The 18769-nt window shown below is 61.8% G+C and overlaps 1 protein-coding gene across 3 annotated transcripts; it reads left to right on the forward strand.

Moving 5' to 3' along the window:
* Positions 1 to 1837: 1837 nt before the first annotated feature.
* MED24 (mediator complex subunit 24) lies at positions 1838 to 17212 on the forward strand (the record flags this gene model as incomplete). 3 transcript variants are annotated; one of them, XM_079547287.1, is made up of 25 exons in its annotated part: positions 1838 to 1967; positions 3554 to 3636; positions 4135 to 4173; positions 5075 to 5148; positions 6212 to 6435; positions 6960 to 7071; positions 7457 to 7607; positions 7689 to 7802; positions 8523 to 8570; positions 8794 to 8876; positions 9323 to 9409; positions 9688 to 9799; positions 10375 to 10517; positions 11077 to 11114; positions 11689 to 11771; positions 12709 to 12887; positions 12971 to 13070; positions 13340 to 13515; positions 13587 to 13851; positions 14011 to 14192; positions 14317 to 14410; positions 14782 to 14881; positions 16584 to 16661; positions 16804 to 16952; positions 17096 to 17212. In XM_079547287.1, the coding sequence occupies 25 exons, from the start codon at positions 1838 to 1840 to the stop codon at positions 17210 to 17212; spliced, it is 2961 nt and encodes a 986-aa protein (XP_079403413.1). The 3 variants fall into 3 exon arrangements, with proteins under 3 accessions (XP_079403413.1, XP_079403415.1, XP_079403414.1); XM_079547289.1 differs by lacking the exon at positions 9323 to 9409; XM_079547288.1 differs by lacking the exon at positions 4135 to 4173.
* Positions 17213 to 18769: the final 1557 nt, after the last annotated feature.

Consider the following 18769-nt stretch of genomic DNA (forward strand, 5'->3'; position numbering starts at 1 on the left):
AGGATGTGGGGGGGGCACAAGCAGCCCGTCCCCGCAGCCCCCGGCCGCCCCGATGTGGGGGTAACGCCGGACCTGGTGTCCCCACGGGGATGTCCTTGTGACGCTTCACAACCCATCAAACAGCAGAACGGGGGGGAGGGGAGCAGCACAGGGGTCGGAGTGGTGGGGTCACCTCCCCCTCAGTGCCTCCCCCCCCTCCTCAGCCTGCTGGGAACGGCCCCAGCCCCTTCCGGCCCCCCCGGCTGCAGGCAGCTGTGCGCGGCGCCCTGCCAAGCGCTGAGCCGGGCCTGGGCCCCGGCGCCTTCCCCAGCACGGGGGGGGGGGCTCAGCCACCCCCCAGCCCCACAGCCAGAGCTCTGCACAGCGGGGGGGGGCGTCTTCCTAGGGGGGAGGGGTCACTTCTTTTGGGGGGGGGGGTCTCACCGTACCTCCTGCTCCCACAAGGCCTACAGCCCCATGAAGCCTACGCTGCCGCTCAGCCCCCCGGCACCACAGCCTGCAGTGTCCGGTTCCCCCTCGGCAGCTGCGGGACCCCCCCAGCCCCGTGCCCAGCACAGGAAATCCGTCCTCATGAATAGGGCCCCCCCCAGCCCCGCGGGCCCCTCGCCGGCTGGGCCGCAGCTCACCCGCTAATCCCGGCTGCGGCCATGGGGGATTTGCGGCCGCCCGCGCGCCCCGGCCCCATGAATGATTAACACGGGAATTAAGGGGCCGCGGAGACCCCCGAGCACAGCGGGGGGGGCAGGCAGGGGGCTGCGGGGGGGCCCTGCCTGCTGTGGGGCAGGAGGTGCCTTGCGGCAACGGCCCTGGGGGGGCTTCGCACCGTGCTGGGATTTGGGGCCATGTGGCGGCAGATTGGAGGTGCTGCCCCCCCCCGGTTTGCAGCCCCCCGCCCGCTCCCCATCTGTTGGTTGCCATGGCGATGGTGGTGGGAATCCTGCTGGGATTTTGCCTGCATATCTGTGAGCCCACACGCGTGTGGCTGCAGAGACACGCGTGTGCATCCGTGCACAAGCACACAGCCAGGCGTGCTCACACCCATCTGCGTGCCCACCTGCACAGGGGTGCACAGCCGGTTTTGTACATCCATACCTGCACACCCCTGTGTTTGCACACCGTGTGCACATTCACACTTTTGCATGCTGTGCTTGCACACCCACAAGCTTGCACATCTGCAGTCTCACTCGCTCAGATTCTGCACACTCCATGTTTGCATAGCCTTGTATTTGCACGCCGTGCATGTGCACCCATTTGCATGCAGTGTTTCCGCGCTCTAAAATTCCACATTCGCCATCAGTGGCATTTGCTGCCTGTTTGCACACCCCCATGTTTGCACAGCTCCACATCTGCACACCCTATATGTGCGTCCTTGTTCATTTGCACACACACACTGCTCAAAAATGCAAGCTTCTGTTTGCAATCTCATTTGCAGTTTGCACTCTCCCGTGTTTGCACATCCCCACATTTGCACCTCCATGCGCTTGCACACAGTGTTTGCCCACCGTGAGCTTCCACTTTTGCCACCCACTTCGCACCAACTCATTTTGCACACCCCCACGTTCGCACACCCCGCGCGTTTCTCCGCACCCCCCACCAGGCCCCGTGAACTACATCTCCCAGCAAGCCCCGCGCCGCCCCATCGTCCAATCAGCGCGCGGCTTGCTGGCGGGTGCCAACATGGCGGTGCCCAGGCGCTGAGCGAGCGGAGCCGGCGGGTGAGGAGCTCTGCGGACGAGGCCTGAGGGCCGGGAGCGGAGCCGAGAGAACGGGGAGCGATCTCCCGGCTCCGGCCCTCGCTGTGCGCCCCGAGGCCTCTCCGTTCCCACAGAGCGCAGCCATGAAGGTGGTGAACCTGAAGCAGGCCATCCTGCAGGCCTGGAAGGAGCGCTGGAGCGACTACCAATGGGCCATCAACATGAAGCGCTTCTTCCCCCGCGGAGCCACCTGGGACATCCTCAACCTGGCAGGTCCGGGGGCGGGGGGGGCCGCAGCCTCTGGGGCGTGCCTTGGTGGTGTGCCTCCGGTGCCCCCGAGGACACCATTGGGTGTGCGTGGCCCGGGGGTGGGACCCCATCCTCGTGGCTGGGCCGTGTTGGAGGCACTGCTCCAGGCCCCCAGGGCTGCTCCCTGCTCCCATTTGTGAGCTTTTCTTTCCCCGGCCCCATTCAAGGCCGTTTGTCAGCAGCCCAGCCAAGCTCTGTGCCCGCCGCGTTACGCGGTTTAAAGATTTGCCAGCCTTTATGGCAATTATAGAAACATGCTGCTGGGTTTTGTGTTTTCTTTTTTCCTGCGCAGGCAGCGTGTGTTTGCAAGCCCGGGATATACAAACACAGAGTGCTGCTGGAGGCTCACAGTGGGGCATTTAAAGGGAAAAAGCACCTCTGTGCTTCTCACCCCCTGAGCTCACTCCACGGTGGCCTTTCCCACCTATTTTGACCCACCCACAAGTATAATTGTTACTGGGTTCTGGCTTAGGATGCTGAGCTGACAGTTTCTGTAGCAGCAGGTTTCTCCTGGTCGCCTCTCAGTGCATCCACCAAGGAAAGGCTTGTCAGCCCAGGGCTCAGCTTGGTGAGGATGGAGCTGGGTCCCTTTGCTGCAGGATGCGGGGCAGGTGGTGGGCAGCCGTCGCATCCAGAGCACCTCTCCAAGCCGTCCCCCTCAGCTCATCCTCCCCCCAACTCGTGCCTTTCAGATTTCAACCACAAAGGAGGAAAACCTGGCACGAGCCACCCGGATCACGGCACTGCCCAGCAAATTGATGCTGACGTGCCTGCAGTGGGTAACAGCGTGTGGCTGGCTCGTGTTGACGTTCCCTGATTAGATGGGAGGGGAAGGCTGCCGTCAGCCTTCTGTCCTCGTGCTGAGATGCATTTGGCCGTGGCCGCAGCCTTCTGCCGGGCTCCGAGGTGTCTCCCGCAGCCGGGATCTGCCGACGGCTGCTGCTCCGTGCTGGCTGCGGGGAGCTGGCCTGCCCCTCTTGCATCTGGGTGCCCTGACCTACTTACAGCCAGTGCCACAGCCCGGGGCCTGATTCTGTGAGGTGGTTCCTGCACTCTGCGCTAGTTCAAATGGTCAATTAAAGGCTTGACTGAGCAGATAGGGCGGGCAGAGCCCCTCCAGCCTCCCTGGCCGGCTGCCAGCAGCAGGGAGTGCCAGACGCACAGGAACCGTCCTGACCGAGAGCGGCCGTGTGCCCGCAGTCCGGCCCCGGGTACCAGAGCAGAAATGGCAGGCTGGTGGATGCCTGAGCCTCCGGGCAGGAGGTGGGAGCAAGGGGAGGATGCTTGGAGAGCAGCAGGTGCGGTTTCAGGCCCAGGGTGAGGTGAATGAGCAGGAGGCTGCCGGTACTGCCTGAATTATTTGCAACCTTTTGCCGTTGAGGAGTAGAAACGTTGGGGTTTGGGTTGATTTCAGGGAAGCATTGTGCAGAGCTGTCGGACTTGGCGCCAGTTGTCTTTGCCATCTTGCCTGTGGGTGAGAGCAGAAACAAGGGCACTGCGTGTCCCCACGCTGTGTGCTGCCTGCCACAGGTGCCTCTCTTTGCTTGCAGAGGCTCTGCTCGAGCAGGCGATGATTGGGCCGTCGCCGAACCCACTCATCTTGTCCTACCTGAAGTACGCTATCAGCTCCCAGGTAATGGCTTTCCCTGCACCGTGCCCCACATTGCAGTGCTGCTGGGTGTCGCCTCGCGGCCCCAATTAGCAAGCCAAGAGCCCAGGGTGCAGAGCTGACAGGCAGACACCCCAATGTCTGCACCTTGCAGGCGTCGTGCTTGGCTCAGACGGGGTGGGGGGGCTCAGCATGCGCCCGGAGCGGGGTTGTTTCTGTAAATTGCCTCTGCCTGCTGCACGCCGAGTGGAAATCCTCGTCCTCCGAGAGCTTCTGCTCTGCCTGGCAGCTCCGTGTTTCCTTCCTGCAGCATTTGATGCTGTCTAAAGTTTGTGCGAAACAAATCGGCGGTCACCTAAAAACGTCTGTTTGGATTTGTGCCGGGTCAGCGCCCGGCTGCGGTGACAGGCCGTGGGGCCGTGCCCTGACCTCGCCGCCCCTCGGCCGCGAGCACCGCGCTCGCAGGCAGCACCCACTGCCCTTTTCCAACACCGCTGTTTCGGTTTTGTGTTTTGTTCGTAGATGGTGTCTTATTCCACAGTGCTGATGGCCATCAGCAAGGTACGGCTCCGACAGCTGCTGGCTGAGGCTTTTCTCTTTACCTGCGATCCGCGTCTCCATTTCCCATCCCACGGCTCTCACCAAATATAGGTCAAGTGTAAAATGACATCCTGTGCTGAGTCAGCAGCGGGCAGACGGCACGGCGCAGGGCACGAGCCCGCTGGGGACACCCTCCAGCAGCTCCCACTCTGCTTTGGGCACGGTCCCACGTGCTGCGGGTGTGGAAACTGCGTCCCTGCACCCTGTGGGGCCCGGCAGGCTCCTGCTCTGCCTCCCCTCACGCTGCCAGCACCGGGAGCCGTGCCGTGAGCACGCTGAGCCCCTCAGTACGCTCGGCCCCTCAGCGGGGTGGCAGAGCTGGCGTAGGGCCGTGCTCGCCATCGCTGCCCATTGTGGTGAGGCTGGTGGAGAAGCGCTGACCTTGACAGCCGCGGTTTCCTCCTTCAGAGCAGCGTGGGCTCAGTGCAGGCCCGCAGGCCAGCTCCTGCTCAGTGGGGTGGCCCCATCTGCTCGGCCGAGCAGGCGGTGGCGGCGCTGCTGCCGTCCCCGTGGCCGGTCGAGCTGTCGGTGCTCGCTGCCAGCCCCACCGAGCTGGAGGTGGGGACGTGGGCTGGCGCCGAGCCGCCGTCGTGTCAGCGCAGCCCGTGAGGAGCGGGGGGGGCTGCAAACGGAGCTCCAACCCCCGCTGCATCTCAGAGAGGCCGCTCAGAAACGCAGCCTCAGCCCCACTGCCGTGGCCCCTTGGCTTCCCGCTGCCCTGGGCGGGCGCGACCCAGCTGAGGGGCAGCCCTGACCCAGTTCTGTTCATCTGACTGCTGGGTGGCTGCCGGGGCGAGTGCCCCACGGTTGTTTTTTGGAGCTTGGCAGCCCTTGTTTGAAATCCTTCTTTGTTCTGCTGTAGTTTGATGACTTCTCCCGGGATCTGTGCGTGCAGTCGCTGCTGGAGATCATGGACATGTTTTGCGACCGCCTCAGGTACGATGCAGCCCTTCTGCAGCCTGCAGCTCCCACAGGCTCTGGCTCCGTTGCGTGGTCCCTGCTCTGGCAGAGGGAGGCCGTTCCCCATCCCAGCTTTCGTCCTGAGCTGCTCTAGGCTGAGATGTCAGCATGGGCAGAGCAGGGGGAGCCTGGAACCCCACCGGCTTTGTGGGAAGCTGTGAGAACCCCACCTGTTTTGGGCTATGACCTTCTCCACGACACTGCTGCTCAGCTCGGGTTGGTGTAAGCCCCAAAGCCTGAGGGCTTCTGTTCCCTCTACGTTTTATTTCTCTTGTGTGGCCTCTGTGGCTTCCCAGGGCTCTGGCTGCACATCCCTGGCTGCCAGTGCTCGTGGTTCTGCCTGCGCTGCCCCAGGCGCTTCATGCAGCTGCCTTGTTTTGCTCCATGCTCTTCCGCTGGTGTCGCAGGACCCAGGGGAGACAATTCAGGCCACAAAAACTTTTATAGAAAGCTGAGAAATCTTCCTGTTAACCCCTGACAGCCTCTGCTGGGAGGCTGCTGCGAAGAGCCAGGCGGTGTGGGTGAATGGGAGGATAAACAGGGCTAAAGGTAGCAGCTCTTCAATTACACGGAGCGAAGCAGCAGCAATGAATGTGCATCAGTCGCAGATGTTGACAGGGAGCTGTTGCTGGCCAACTGCAGAGCTGGTGACTTAATCCAGTTCCTGCCTAATCTGATCCTCCGCTTAATTTGATCAAAACTTCTGGCCCCGATGATTTGTGCATCAGGAGGGGAAAGCGTTCACCTCTTGGAACACATTGATCAGTGCTGAGCCTTTCTTAGCAAGATAATTTGATTAGAGGCTTGGAAAGTTTCCTGTAGTTGAGCGGCCAGAGAGGAGTCTGCACTGGGTACACTTGATTTCCCCTGGCACGGGGGGATGCTCGTGGGCTGGGGGCTGCAGCACAGGGGCCAGGAGCTGAGCGCGCTGGGCTGGGTGTGAGAGATGTAGTCTGGTTCCTCAGGCTGCCCCACTGCCGAGCCTTGGTCTCCACAGGGGCGTAGCTTGGCCCACGGTTGTGTTTCTCTCTCCTTGCAGCTGCCACGGCAGAGCAGAGGAGTGCATCGGTTTGTGCCGGGCGCTGATGAGCGCCCTGAACTGGCTCCTGCGCTGCGCGGCCTTCTATGCTGAGAAGGTGAAGGAGATGCTGGAGCAGGTGGCAGCAGAGGGCCAGATGAAGATGTGCCTGGAGCGGCTGGAGAAAATGCTGGGCAGCACCAAGAACCGTGCCCTGATCCACATTGCCCAGCTGGAGGAGACCTGTACGTCGCTCCCTGGGCCCGGTGGCCGTGCTCTGCTCCTGGCTGCTGCTGGCCTCGGGGCGCTGTCCTTGCCACCTTCCCTTCCCCCAGCCCAGCTCCTGCCGCATTGTCCCTGTGGCTCTGAGCCCATCCATCTTCCATCCCTGTTGCTGTAACTGTCTCCTCCTTGGCTCCGTGCCGCCCTCTGCCCCCTCCCCTCCACGCTGCCCTTGGGAAGAGGAACAGAATTAATGTGAAGGCTGGGTGAGCTGTTCCCGGGTGTGTGGCGGGTCCTGCGCTCCACCAGCCTGCCTGGCACGGCCCTGCACCTCCGCTTGGTCCCCTGGCCAAGAGGCCGTGCCAGGGAGCTGCTGGCTGGCGTGCAGATCCTCAGCTTGGGTTTGCAGAGGTGCTCTGACTCCTGCTCGGCAGAGAGCCCCCAGACTCAGCAGCCCCTCTGCTTTGCTGTGAGCATTAGAGCCAGCCTGCTGGCTTCTCATCCTGTCGCTGTCCTGCTCCACTGAACACCTGCCCTCCTTTCCCAGCCTCCTGGAACACCGTGGAGCAATCCCTCCTCAAGCTAGAGGAAAGTCTGAATGGCCTCAGCAACTCCGCGCTGCGAAGCCAGGCTGATGAGTGCATCTCCCTCATCAAGAGGTAGCTGCTGGCAGGGGTTCAGAGAGTGAAATGGGTCTGAGCCCTCCTTGGGAAGACTGAGAGCATCCTGCCTCCTTCCTCATTGGCTCCCCGCTTTCCTGTCCCTTCCCAGCTCAGACTCCTGTGCTGGTGGTGGACTGGGGCCAGCAAGAAGCCCTGAACTGAGGGATGTGTTAGGGACTGCTGCTACCTGCTGCAGAGGGCTCTTAACTTGGGCTGCTGGCCATCCCTCAGCTGCTCCAGTGCGTGTGCCGGGGCCTGGGCTGAGATTTGGGGACTTGGCTGTGCCCAAAGGCAGTGCTGCTGGAAAGGGAGGGTGGGACAGAGGGAGCAAGGATCATCCCTGCAAGGCTCCAGTGACCTGGGGCTGTTGTCTCTCATCCAGCATCCCCACCATGCTATCAGTTCGCTCTGAGCAGCTGAACAAGACTGGCTTCCCCACTGTGCACGCTGTGGTGCTGCTGGAGGGGACCATGAACCTCACAGGAGAGATCCAGCCTCTGGTGGAGCAGCTGATGATGGTGAAGAGGATGCAGGTACAAAAGTGGTGTCTTATCCTGGTTGACTGGGGGCATTTGTTATTGGGTACTGGAGGGTCCTGTCTGTGTGCCCTGCAGCGCATCCCCTCCCCGCTCTTCATGCTGGAGATCTGGAAGGCATGTTTTGTGGGCCTCATCGAGTCCCCAGAGGGCACAGAGGAGCTGAAGTGGACAGCCTTTACCTTCCTGAAGGTAGGCCCTAGCTCCACAGTGAGCACAGCACTCTGAGCCCTGCACCTTTCCCTGCGTGTTTGGCCCCTGCTGAGCACCAAAGCCTGGCTGAGCAGTGGTAGAATCGCAGAATGGCTTCAGTCAGAAGGGTCCTCAAAGATCGTTCCAGTTAGTCCTCCTGTCCCACAGCTGCTCATCCTGTCTGGACTGCATGCAAGATGGCTGAGCCCACAGGCAGCCCTCCTGCAACACGCTTTGCTGTCTGGGGCATCTTTTCAGCCCAGCCCCACTTTGCTTTGTTTGTCTAGGAAGTTGTGGGGGGGAAATGGTGGCCTTTGAAGGATGCCAAAGCAGTCTCTGGGCTGGCACTCCCACAGCTCGGTGGTGGGCAGCCCCGCAGCAGTTCTGCCTTGCCTCTTGTCTTTGTGCCAGACAAGAAGGATTTATGTGTAATTTCAGGCCTGACGTGCTCTGGCCTGTGCTGGGCTCTGCAGCCACAGTCCCCTGCCTGGCCGTGCCCTGCTGCTCCTTGTGATGGTGGAAGGGCTCTGCAGAGGGGAGCTGGGAGGACAGTCCCCAGGGTGCAAATGCTGCTCCAGAAATCCTTCAGCTGGGCTAGCAGAGCAGCTGCTCCTTGCAGGCGGGTTTTGCTCAATCTTCTGCTGCCTGTGCTGCTGGGAGGTGCTGACAGCAGCGCTGGGTCTGCCTCTCGGTCCTGTGCACATGCCCCCTGTCTTTCAGATCCCTCAGGTCCTGGTTGAACTCAAGAACTATCCCCATGGGGACAAGGTGAGTCACACGGGCTGCGGTTTGGAGCTGTTTGCAGCACCGTGTGTGCAGGTGGACTGTGCTGGTTGTGACGGTGCTGGTGCCAGAGCTGTGCAAGGGTGGCTGGGGTGGGAAGCAGTCTGCGTGCTGACAGCCTTCCTCTAGTGGGGAGATGGTGTGGGAGGGACAGGCGGGTTTGTGTCAGTGCTGCTGCAAGCTGAGCACTCGCCTTTGTGCGTGGCAGGATTTCACAGAGGATGTGAACTGTGCCTTCGAGTTCCTGCTGAAGCTGACCCCTCTGCTCGACAAAGCAGATCAACGATGCAAGTGAGTGCTCGTGTGCCCAGGACTCACCTGCAGCACCACGAGCCTGCGGCTGGTCTGTGCCCTGCTGCCCCCAGCATCTCCATGGGGAGCTGCAGTGCTGGGGCAGCTGTGTGCTGAGCTTTTTGTGGTATGAAGGGAAGCACTGATTTCTGATCTGGTTCCTTCTTCCTGAGGCGCTGGCACTGCCAAATGAGCAAGGCAGTGAGTGTCTGACAGCTGATCCGTATGTTGGTGATGCTTTGTGATGTCTGGAGCTGCTTCTGGCCCTGCATCCCCCTCAGAGTGGGGGAATGGAGGCAGACAGGCGGCTCAGGAGTCCTGACTGCTTGAGTCCCAGTCTGCAAATGGTCGCATGGCTCTGCTGGTCTGTGGGGGGAGGTCTGCACCGCTGCTCAGACAGCAGGGAGGCTGTTCCTGGGGCTAATGCTCTGCTCTCCCTCTTTCAGCTGCAACTGCATGAGTCTGCTCCTGCAGGAGTGCAGCAAACAGGGGCTGCTCTCAGAAGCCAACATGACCAACCTGACTGATAAACGGTACGGCCCTCGTGGAGCCTGGTAGCCCAGAGAGGTTGGGGCACCTTGTCTCACTGCCCTTCAGGGAGTATGAAGCAGCTGTGGTGCTGCTGTCTGTCTTGTAGCTGGGCATCCTGGCCAGGAGGGGATGAAGCTTTGCCTTTGGTGCTAGAGCAGGGCAGAGCCTGTCCTCTCAGAGCTGGCGCCCTCCCTTGGAGGTGGTGGGGGGCTGAGTCTTGAGGAGAGAGGGGTAGAGTGACAAAATTCCTACTCAAGAGCCTCTCTTTGTGGATCACCAGCAAAGCAGACAGGGAAGATGCTCCGCAGTTGCAATCAGCAGAGAATGCCAACATCCAGCCAAACCCCAGGCTCATCCTGAGGGCCGAGCCGACTGTCACCAACATCCTGAAGGTGAGTCCCCTCCTATTACAGTGCTGGGGAGTCCGATCTCCACGCCTCAGCTGGCTTCCAGGAGCACTGGGCTCACCAGGGTGCTCAGGAGACGCCTTCTCCCACCCTGTGCTGAGATGGAGGAATTGCCTCCAGCCTTGTTGCAGTCTCTGCCGTGGAGCTCAGGACTCCCCTCCTCCTTCCCAGGAAGCTGGTGGAGCTGTCAGGCAGCTCAATGCATTGTCGGTGCCAGCAGCGTGAGCCCAGCCTGCTCTGCCCATCCTCCCCAACGTGCATCTCCCTCATCCCCAGCACCTCCTCCTCCTTGTGTCTCTCCTGCCACTCTTCTGGTGCAGACATTTCTCTTCTGGTTGTGCTGCCCCAGCATGTTGCAGCTTTCCTTTTTGCAGAGCCTGGGACTCCGGGGGTCCCTCTCCTTCCATCTAAGCCCTGCAGGTCCCTGCAGACAGAGGCCCTGTGGGATGACTCTGGCAGCTGATCAGCTCTGCTTCTGTGGCTGGAGTTTTATTGCTGCTCTGTAACATGCTTTCCCCGTGACTTCTTTCTTTTTTCTTTTTTTTTTTTTCCTTTTGTAGACTATGGATGCAGATCACTCCAAATCCCCTGAGGGCCTGCTGGGGGTCCTGGGTCACATGCTGTCTGGGAAGAGCTTGGACCTGCTGTTGGCAGCAGCAGCAGCGACTGGCAAGCTCAAATCCTTTGCTTGGAAGTTCATCAAGTGAGTGCCCACCTGGAATATGTGCTAGTGGGGCTGGGTGAGCTGGCAGCCTCCCTGCTCTCTGCCTTTCTCCTTCCTGAGCCTGTGCTCCCACTACATTCAGGGCTGGGTCTGGCTCTGGCCTGTGGTCTGTGCAGCACCAGCAGGGCTCTGGAGAGGGCTGGGGCCTTGGGGTCTGAACCCCACAGCATCCCACCTCCTTTGCTTCTTTGTGAAAGGGCTGCAGCATCCAAATCGAATCCGTTTCAGCTGTGTTAGGGCTGAAAGCACCAGCGCAGCCCCGGCTCTGAGGCGCTGCTGTGTGCACGCCTTTGTTCCCCAGGCATCTGTGTCCTGGTTAGAGCACAAAAACATGCACAGCACGCGTGGGGCTGTGATGCCCTCCTCACATGGCAGGGCCTGGGGCAGCGTGAGGCACACCGGCCCGGCTGGGAGCGTGGCATCGCGTCCGGGCTCTGTGCTGCTGCGGGCAGGGGCAGCCCTGTTCCCATCTCTGGTGGGAGGAGGGCTGCTTTGTCTGATGATAACGCTTCACTGCAGCTCTCTCTGCCCCCTCTAGGCTGAATGAATTCACGAAGCACATCAGTACAGAAAACTGTAAGTGCGTGCGCATCCGTGCGTGGGGTGGCTCGAGCTGTGCTTCCCCTGCTGCCACGTGCTGGGTTAAGCAGGGGTTGGGCCGAGCTGTGCCAGGCATGGCCAGGTGCCGGCAGGGATCTGGGATCCTGGGGATCCCCACTTCTCACCCATGGCACACGGGTGTCCATCCTGAGCTCCCTTCTCCCCTTCCCTGCCCTTGGGGCCCCTTGGGGCCGGCCCTGCCCCAGCTCCTTCCCTGGAAGGGGTGATGTGTCAGCACGCAGCCTGAGATAAGGACTCTGACTGCTTTTACGTGTGATTAAACATGTTGAGTGCTCTGACCTTCTGTGGCACCGGGGGAGCCCAGGGTTGAACTGGGGCTGCCAAATAGAGGTCAAAGCCGCTCTGGGAGCTCGAGCTGGGACAGACGGGGGTGAGGGAGGCACTTGGTTCTTTAGAGCCCTCATTCACACTCAAACACTGGGGCATCAGAAAAGCACCTTAGAGGAGGCAGGGACTCAACCCCCAAGCTGACAGGGCTCCTGCCTTCCTCTCTGGGTCAAGTTCCCTGAGATCTGTCTGTTCTTCCCAGCCAAGTCCGCCCCGGTTCGGGCCCTTCTCTTCGACATCTCATTCCTCATGCTGTGCCATGTGGCCCAGACCTACGGCTCGGAGGTAAGCGGTTCTGGAAGGCAGCCATTGGGTTCTGACCTTGTGAGAGCAGCAGCCCTTGTGCTGAAGTCTGCCAGCCTCCTCTAGCGGCCGTGCTGCTGTCACCGCTGCCTTGTCACTGTCCTCACCGCCCACAGCCGCCCCTCCAGCAGCACCCTGCTGTGGGTGAGGTGCCCAGCGCGTTTTGCCTGGTGCAAAGCGATGGAGCCAGAGTGGCCACAGCGTTCCCGAGGACTTTTTGTGCCCCTCTTCTCCATGCTGTGTTATTGCCACCGCCTCACCCTCTCCAGGCTGGCTCTCATCTCCCAGCACTTTTCCCAGCCTTGCTCCTCCAGCACGGCACAGTTTGGCTCTGGCTGGTTGGGGAGGGCTGGTGGATGTCAGCCCTCCTCTGGCAGATGAGGAACTTGCAGCCCTGCTCAGGAAGAGGCACTTGGGTTACATGAAAATTTTCCACGTTTCAACATGTGTGCGTGTCAGGAGGTAAAACGATACCGAAACACTGCAGACGTGGAGAGGGAGTGAAAAACTTGGGTGGGGGGCTGCCCAGGGAGCGGAGAGGGGGAGTCCTGGCTGGCGGCAGCCTGGGGCGGATGTGCCCGGGGCTCTCCGATGAGGTCTGAGCCCAGAGCAACTTTTTCTGACCAGCTGCTGCTGAACAGATGTGCAACACTTCTGTCAAAAAAAGCGTCCCTCGGGTGCTGCAGGGCTGAAAGGAGGAAGCGGCGTGCGGGATTCCCAGCTTGTGTTCCCCCCGGGAGCCCTTGCAGCTGGCTGCCAGCTGGGCTGCGTGCCCCGGCCCCGCAGAGCCGTGGGGGGAGCCTGAGAGCAGCCTGGGGGCCGAGTGGCCCCGTGAGAGCAGTGCTGGCCCCGGCTGTTCTCTCCAGGGCAGGGGTCCCCAGGCAGGTTATGGGGGGACCCAGAGCCGGTTCCCTTCCAGGTGATCCTGTCAGAGTCGAGGCCGGCAGACGAGGTGCCTTTCTTTGAGACCTGGATGCTGACCTGCATGCCCGAGGAGGGCAAGATCCTCAACCCCGACCATCCCTGCTTCCGCCCTGACTCCACCAAGGTGGAATCCCTCGTTGCCCTCCTCAACAACTCCTCAGAGATGAAGCTGGTGTAAGAGCTCAGCCCAGCCGGTAGAGATGGAGGGAGGAGAGCAGCTCTGAGCGAGTGCCTGACCCCTGTCTCTCCTCTGATAGGCAGATCAACTGGCACGAGGTGTGTCTGAGCATCTCGGCTGCCATCCTGGAGATCCTCAATGCCTGGGAGAACAGCGTGCTCACCTTTGAGTCCATCCAGGTGGGTCTGCAGGGCAGAATGGGGCCAGTGCTGCACCGTGCCGTAAGGAAGGGCCCCCACCCTTCTTCTCCAGATGCTGCTGCAGCCAATGCAGAGCTCCCTGGCTGCTTGCATGTAGAGCTAACGTGGCTCCACCGATGCTGCCCCATTGGTGATTGTGGGCTTGACGGGCACGGAGAAGTTTGGGGCAGAGCCTAGGAGCTGATGCTGGGCTGGAGCCTGTGCACCTGCACGTGTCTGTGCTCATCCACGTCCGCTCTCATCTCTAGAAAATCACAGACAACATCAAGGGCAAGGTGTGCAGCATGGCGGTGTGCGCCGTGGCCTGGCTGGTGGCCCACGTCCGCATGCTGGGCTTGGATGAGCGGGAGAAGTCGCTGCAGATGATCCGGCAGTTGGCCACCCCGCTGTACGGCGACAACACGCTGCAGTTCTACAACGAGCGGTGAGCCTCGCGCCGCCTGGTTCTTCCCTTCCCTGCCCGCCTCTTTCCTGACCTGTGTCCCTGTGCCGCAGCGTGGTGATCATGAGTTCCATCCTGGAGCACATGTGTGCGGATGTCCTGCAGCAGACGGCCACGCAGATCAAGTTCCCATCCACGGGCATGGACACCATCCCCTACTGGAACCTGCTGCCCCCCAAGAAGCCCATCAAGGAGGTGCTGACGAGCGTGTTCACCAAGGTGCTGGAGAAGGGCTGGGTCGACAGCCGCTCCATCCACATCTTCGACACCCTGCTGCACATGGGAGGGGTCTACTGGTTCTGCAACAACCTGGTCAAGGTACCAAGTGGAGCAGGGAGGTGGTCACCGCTTCCAGGCCGGCTCGGGCCTGGGCTCTGGTGGCAGGGCCGGCTGTGGTGGTTGTCCTGGGTGCGAGGGCTGAGCGGGGCAGGTCCTGCTGTGCCTTTCTCCTCCTCAGCTCTGCCCTGTGCCTCGCAGGAGCTGCTGAAGGAGACGCGGAAGGAGCACACGCTGCGAGCCGTGGAGCTGCTCTATGCCATCTTCTGCCTGGACATGCAGCAGCTGACGCTGACCCTGCTGGGCCACATCCTGCCCAACCTGCTCACCGATTCCTCCAAGTGGCACACCCTTATGGACCCTCCGGGGAAGGCTCTGGCTAAGTAAGCCCCCAGTTCTCTGGACACCTTGGGGTGGGGAGGTCTGAGCCAGCAAAGCCCTGGCAGGAGCTGTGGGCTCCCACCGCCGTCCAGGTGAGCTCACACCTCTGCCCTGCTCCATCCCCAGGCTCTCTGTCTGGTGTGCCCTGAGCTCCTACTCCTCCCACAACAAGGGCCAGGCATCTGCCAGGCAGAAGAAGAGGCACCGAGAGGACATCGAGGTGTGTCTGGCACGGAGCTGGATTTGGTTGGGAGCTCTGTGCCTGTGGGAATGGGATCTCGCTGGAAGGCCGTGGTTGCAGGAGGAGAAGGGGGTCGCTGAGGTGGGGTTCACCGCCCAGGTTCACTGAACTGTCTGAGGTTTGGTCTCTCGTCCTTGGAATATGGGGTTTTCCCTTTGGTTTTCTGGGAAAAGGGGGTCTTCACACGACGGTCCGTTCAGGGCCAGCCCAGACCGAGTCACTGTGGGTGAACCGAGAGCTGTGATTCCAGAGCTGTGCAGAGCCCAGCTGGGTGGCTGTCGGCCCTGGGGAGGGGGCTGGGGTCCCCCACGGAGAGAAGCCGGTGGGGCTGACCCCCCTCTGCCCCCCAGGACTACATCAGCCTGTTCCCACTGGACGACACGCGGCCCTCCAAGCTCATGCGCCTGCTCAGCTCCAATGAGGAAGACGCCAACATCCTCTCCAGCCCCAGTAAGTGCAGGGGGGGAGGAGGGGGAGCTGCTCCCAGGGACGGCGCCGGCCTGCCTCGCTGCTCCCTCCTGGGTGAGAAACGTGCTTTGGCACGACAACGCTTCCTTCCCAAGCTGGCCAAATGCTCTGGGAGGCAGCGGGGGGGGGGGGGCTCTGCTCCCCTCTGCACAGTTACACCTTTCCAACCCTTGCACCGTTGTCACGTGTGCCGCCTGCCTGCCTGCAGGCTCGGGGTCAGCGGCAGCGTGCGGGGGGTCCCTGGGCTGTCAGGATGGATCTGCAGCAGCACCAAACAATAGTGGGGCATTTCGAAACCACGTGGAGCGTTCAGAGGCGTTTTGCTGAGTTCCTGTGGAGCTTTTGCTCCAGAAGGTCATGCTTTTGAATTCTGTGATCAGAGCAAGCTAGGAAAGGTGATGAGGTGCCACCTTCCCTCCGTGCCACCTGACCCAGTGCCACGCGCATGAAAGGCTTGGGGAGGTTTAGTTGGAGTCGATCTGTGTGGGATCGGAGACCCGATGTCCCCAGCCCAGCAAGGAGGTGACGTCTGTGATGGCTGTGGCTGAATCCTCAAATTCCACCACTATTAATAATGCAGCCAGCGGAGCTGATGAGTCCTCATGGTTGCATCTCCGCATCCCTGAGCTGCAGGTTGCAACAGCCCCGGCAGGACGTGCTGTGGGGGCCCATGCCCTCCAGCCCCCATCCCACGTGTCTCTGTGCTCCCAGCAGTGACTCAGGGCTCTCCTTGGTCATTCTTGTGTCCTGACTGCCTCACCCCAACTCCTTTATTTGCCATTTTTCCAACACAACAATAACCTGTGGTTTGTCTTGGTTTCATCACTGTTGAAATGCGGGCTTTTCCCTTTGTTTCGATATCTTTATTTAACTCTTGGTGCGGTTCCACCTCTTTCCAGTGACACTCAGGACTTTTTTTGGGCTGTTTGCTGCCGTGATGTGGAAATCCTGCTTCCTGCAGCAGCCCCATAACTCATGTGATTCCATGAGAAAAGTGGGGGAGGGCTTTTGTTTCTTGGTGAGCATCCCCAGAGCATCCCAGCACGAGAGCTGATTTTCGGCAGCGGCTGCATCCCGTGGCTCAGCCCAGGAGCAGCACTGGGCAGCAGCACCCAGCAGCACCTCGGGGTGGGGGCCACACAGATCCCCCCCTTGGCTGCCCCCTGTTTGCTGCCTGTCATTGGCTCTGACAGCTCAGTCCTACCCGCGAGCAAGCTGTGAGTGCTGCTGTGCAGCTGTGGGACATCTGGGCTGGCCCGCCCTGCTGGCAGCACTCACAGGATGTGTCCGGGCCGTGCACCAGGCTGAGCCCTGCTTGCTTCTCAGTCGTGACACTGCATTACTGTGCTCTCGTGAGGTGTCAGGGCCGAGTCACAGTGCTGTGACAGCCCAGCAGGGAGGCACTCACTCGCTCACTCACACTCACCCTTGGAAATGTCTTTGGGCTTGGTCAGACTTGGAAGAAATGTGCAAGAGCAGAGCGTGCTGACGCATCTCCGTCATGCCAGGGACACGTGCGTGGATGGGCAGCCGGGGTCAGCCCTGCTGTGCTCCTCTGCGGGGCACCGAATGCTGGGTGCCCCACCGTGGCTCAGGGCAGTGCTGCTGGAGCCCAAGGGCTCGCTGGCTGTGGGGGCTCCAAGCGTCCCCCAGCCCCATCCTGACACGCTCTTTTCCCCGACAGATCGCTCCATGAGCAGCTCCCTGTCTGCCTCCCAGCTGCACGCTGTCAGCATGAGGGATCCTCTGAACAGAGTGCTGGGTAAGGGGAGCTGCAGCCTGCTGCTGAAGGCTGGCTGTGAGCTGGGCTGCAGGGATGGGGGTCACCCCAGCCACGCGGGCAGGCAGAGCTGTGCCTTCAGCTGCTGCATCCTACCTGCCCTGACGGCTCCCTGTCCACACAGCAAACCTCTTCCTGCTCATCTCCTCCATCCTGGGCTCCAAGACAGCTGGCACTCACACGCAGTTCGTGCAGTGGTTCATGGAGGAGTGCGTGGACTGCCTGGAGCAGGGCAGCCACGGCAGCATCCTGCAGTTCATGCCTTTCACCATGGTGAGTCCTCCTCTCTGCTCTGCCCCGCGGGCCAGGGACACTTGGGGAATGGGGAGAGCGTGGGGGGAGTGCAGAGGAGCTGCTTTGAGTTCTGCACTTTGCTCTGCGACCCCAAGGTGTCAGCTCTGTTCCTCTTCTACCAGGTTTCAGAGCTGGTGAAAGTCTCCACCATGTCCAGTCCCAAAATCGTCCTGGCCATCACGGATCTGGGTCTGCCCCTGGGCCGCCGCGTCGCTGCCAAAGCCATCGCTGCACTGTGAGCGTGGCTCTGCCTCTGCTGTGCGGGACAGAGGTGCAGAGTGGCTGCTGGGGGGCTTCCAGGAGTCCGAGTGCCAGACTGGGGCTGGGACCCCTGAAACTCTCTCCATCACCCTGGTTTGATGCTGCCCCGTGTGAGGGCAGAGCTGGCAGCAGCTCCCCTCCGTGCCCAGCCCCCGAGGCAGGCTCCCACTGGGCTATCCGAGGCTGAGACCACCCCACTGCTCGTTGTTTTTCTAATTCATTCGTTCCTTTTGTAGAATCTGGCGTTGCCTCGTTCCTCTTTGATTTTCTGAGCTGGTGCTGAGGCAGAGGCTGGGGCCGGCCCTGCCCTGGGGCAGGGGAGGGCAGTGAGCAGCAGTGCTGCGCTGGGCAGGGGAGGATGTAGCACTCGGTCCCTAATGCAGAGCCAAACGCCGCTCTGCCCGCGGCAGGGGCTGGAGGAGGCTGCAGGTGACTCACAGCACCTAACGGTGCTGCTATGGGCTGAATCACAGGGATCCTGGCTGCTCCCAGAGCCTCGGCTGTGGCCGGGGCTGCCGTGCTGCTTTCCCTGCCCCGTGTTCCCCCCGTGCTGCCGATGGCATCGCAGCCCCAGTGGGATGGGAGAGCGGCGCCGTGGGGCTCGGCCCCAGCCCTGGTTTGGCCTGGGGTGGTGGTGGGTGGCTGCAGCCCTGCACGAGGTGCTGTGTGCTGCTCTCGGGGCGGAGCGGGGATGCTTTCCTGCCTCGCTGTCAGCTGCAAGCACATTCCTGTTGGAAATTCCTCCGTGTGAGTTCGCCCTGTGAGCGCAGCGCCCAGCCTGCAGTGAGTAACAGAGCAGCGGTCAGCTGCCCTGCTGAGCGTCACCAAACCCCATCCCCGAGGGGGTGCCAGGGGCAGCCGGCCTCCCATCCTTTGGGCTGTGCTTTCTGCTTGGCTCGCAGCAAAGGAGAGCGGCGCCCGTGCTGGGGGAGGCACCTGCCTTCCTTGGGGCAGCTCTGCTCTCAGCCCCGCGGTGGGGTTCACAGCCCCCGGTCCTCGGCACGCTGGCACTGACCGTCCGCACACCTCTTTACCGTTAACACGGAGCAAAGAGCAGCTGCTCGGTCGCTCTGTCAATATTTGCAGCCCTGTGCGCAGCTTTGGCCCTTCCCAGCGCTTCACCTTCCAGGAAAGGGTTGGAGCCGGGAGAAGGGGTTTCCTGTAAGCGCTGATAAGGGGGCAGGAAGGAGCGCTGCTGCCGTCGGCTGGGAGCTGGCGGGGCACAGCGCGAACCGCCTCCGTGCCGGGAGGTTTGGGGGGCGCGGGGTGGGACGGGACCCCTCGGGACCCGCAGCTCAGCCGCGGTGCGGGGACGGCGGCGGTCACAGGATGTGAACACGGGACGGGCGCGAGGCAGCGGATGCCGCAGCGTTTGGGGACGCGGGGACGGCCCGGGGCGAGGCGGCAGCCGCGTGGCATCGGGGAGCGGCCGGGGACGGCCGTGCGGGGCTCTCCCGGCCCCGCTGCGTGTCCTCAGCGCGTCCCCGTGGCTGCTCGGCTCCCTTCTCTCCCTGCCGAAGCTTCAGCGCGGTGCG

This window comes from Tetrao urogallus, assembly GCF_951394365.1.
Source record: "Tetrao urogallus genome assembly, chromosome: 26".
Lineage (NCBI taxonomy): Eukaryota > Metazoa > Chordata > Aves > Galliformes > Phasianidae > Tetrao > Tetrao urogallus.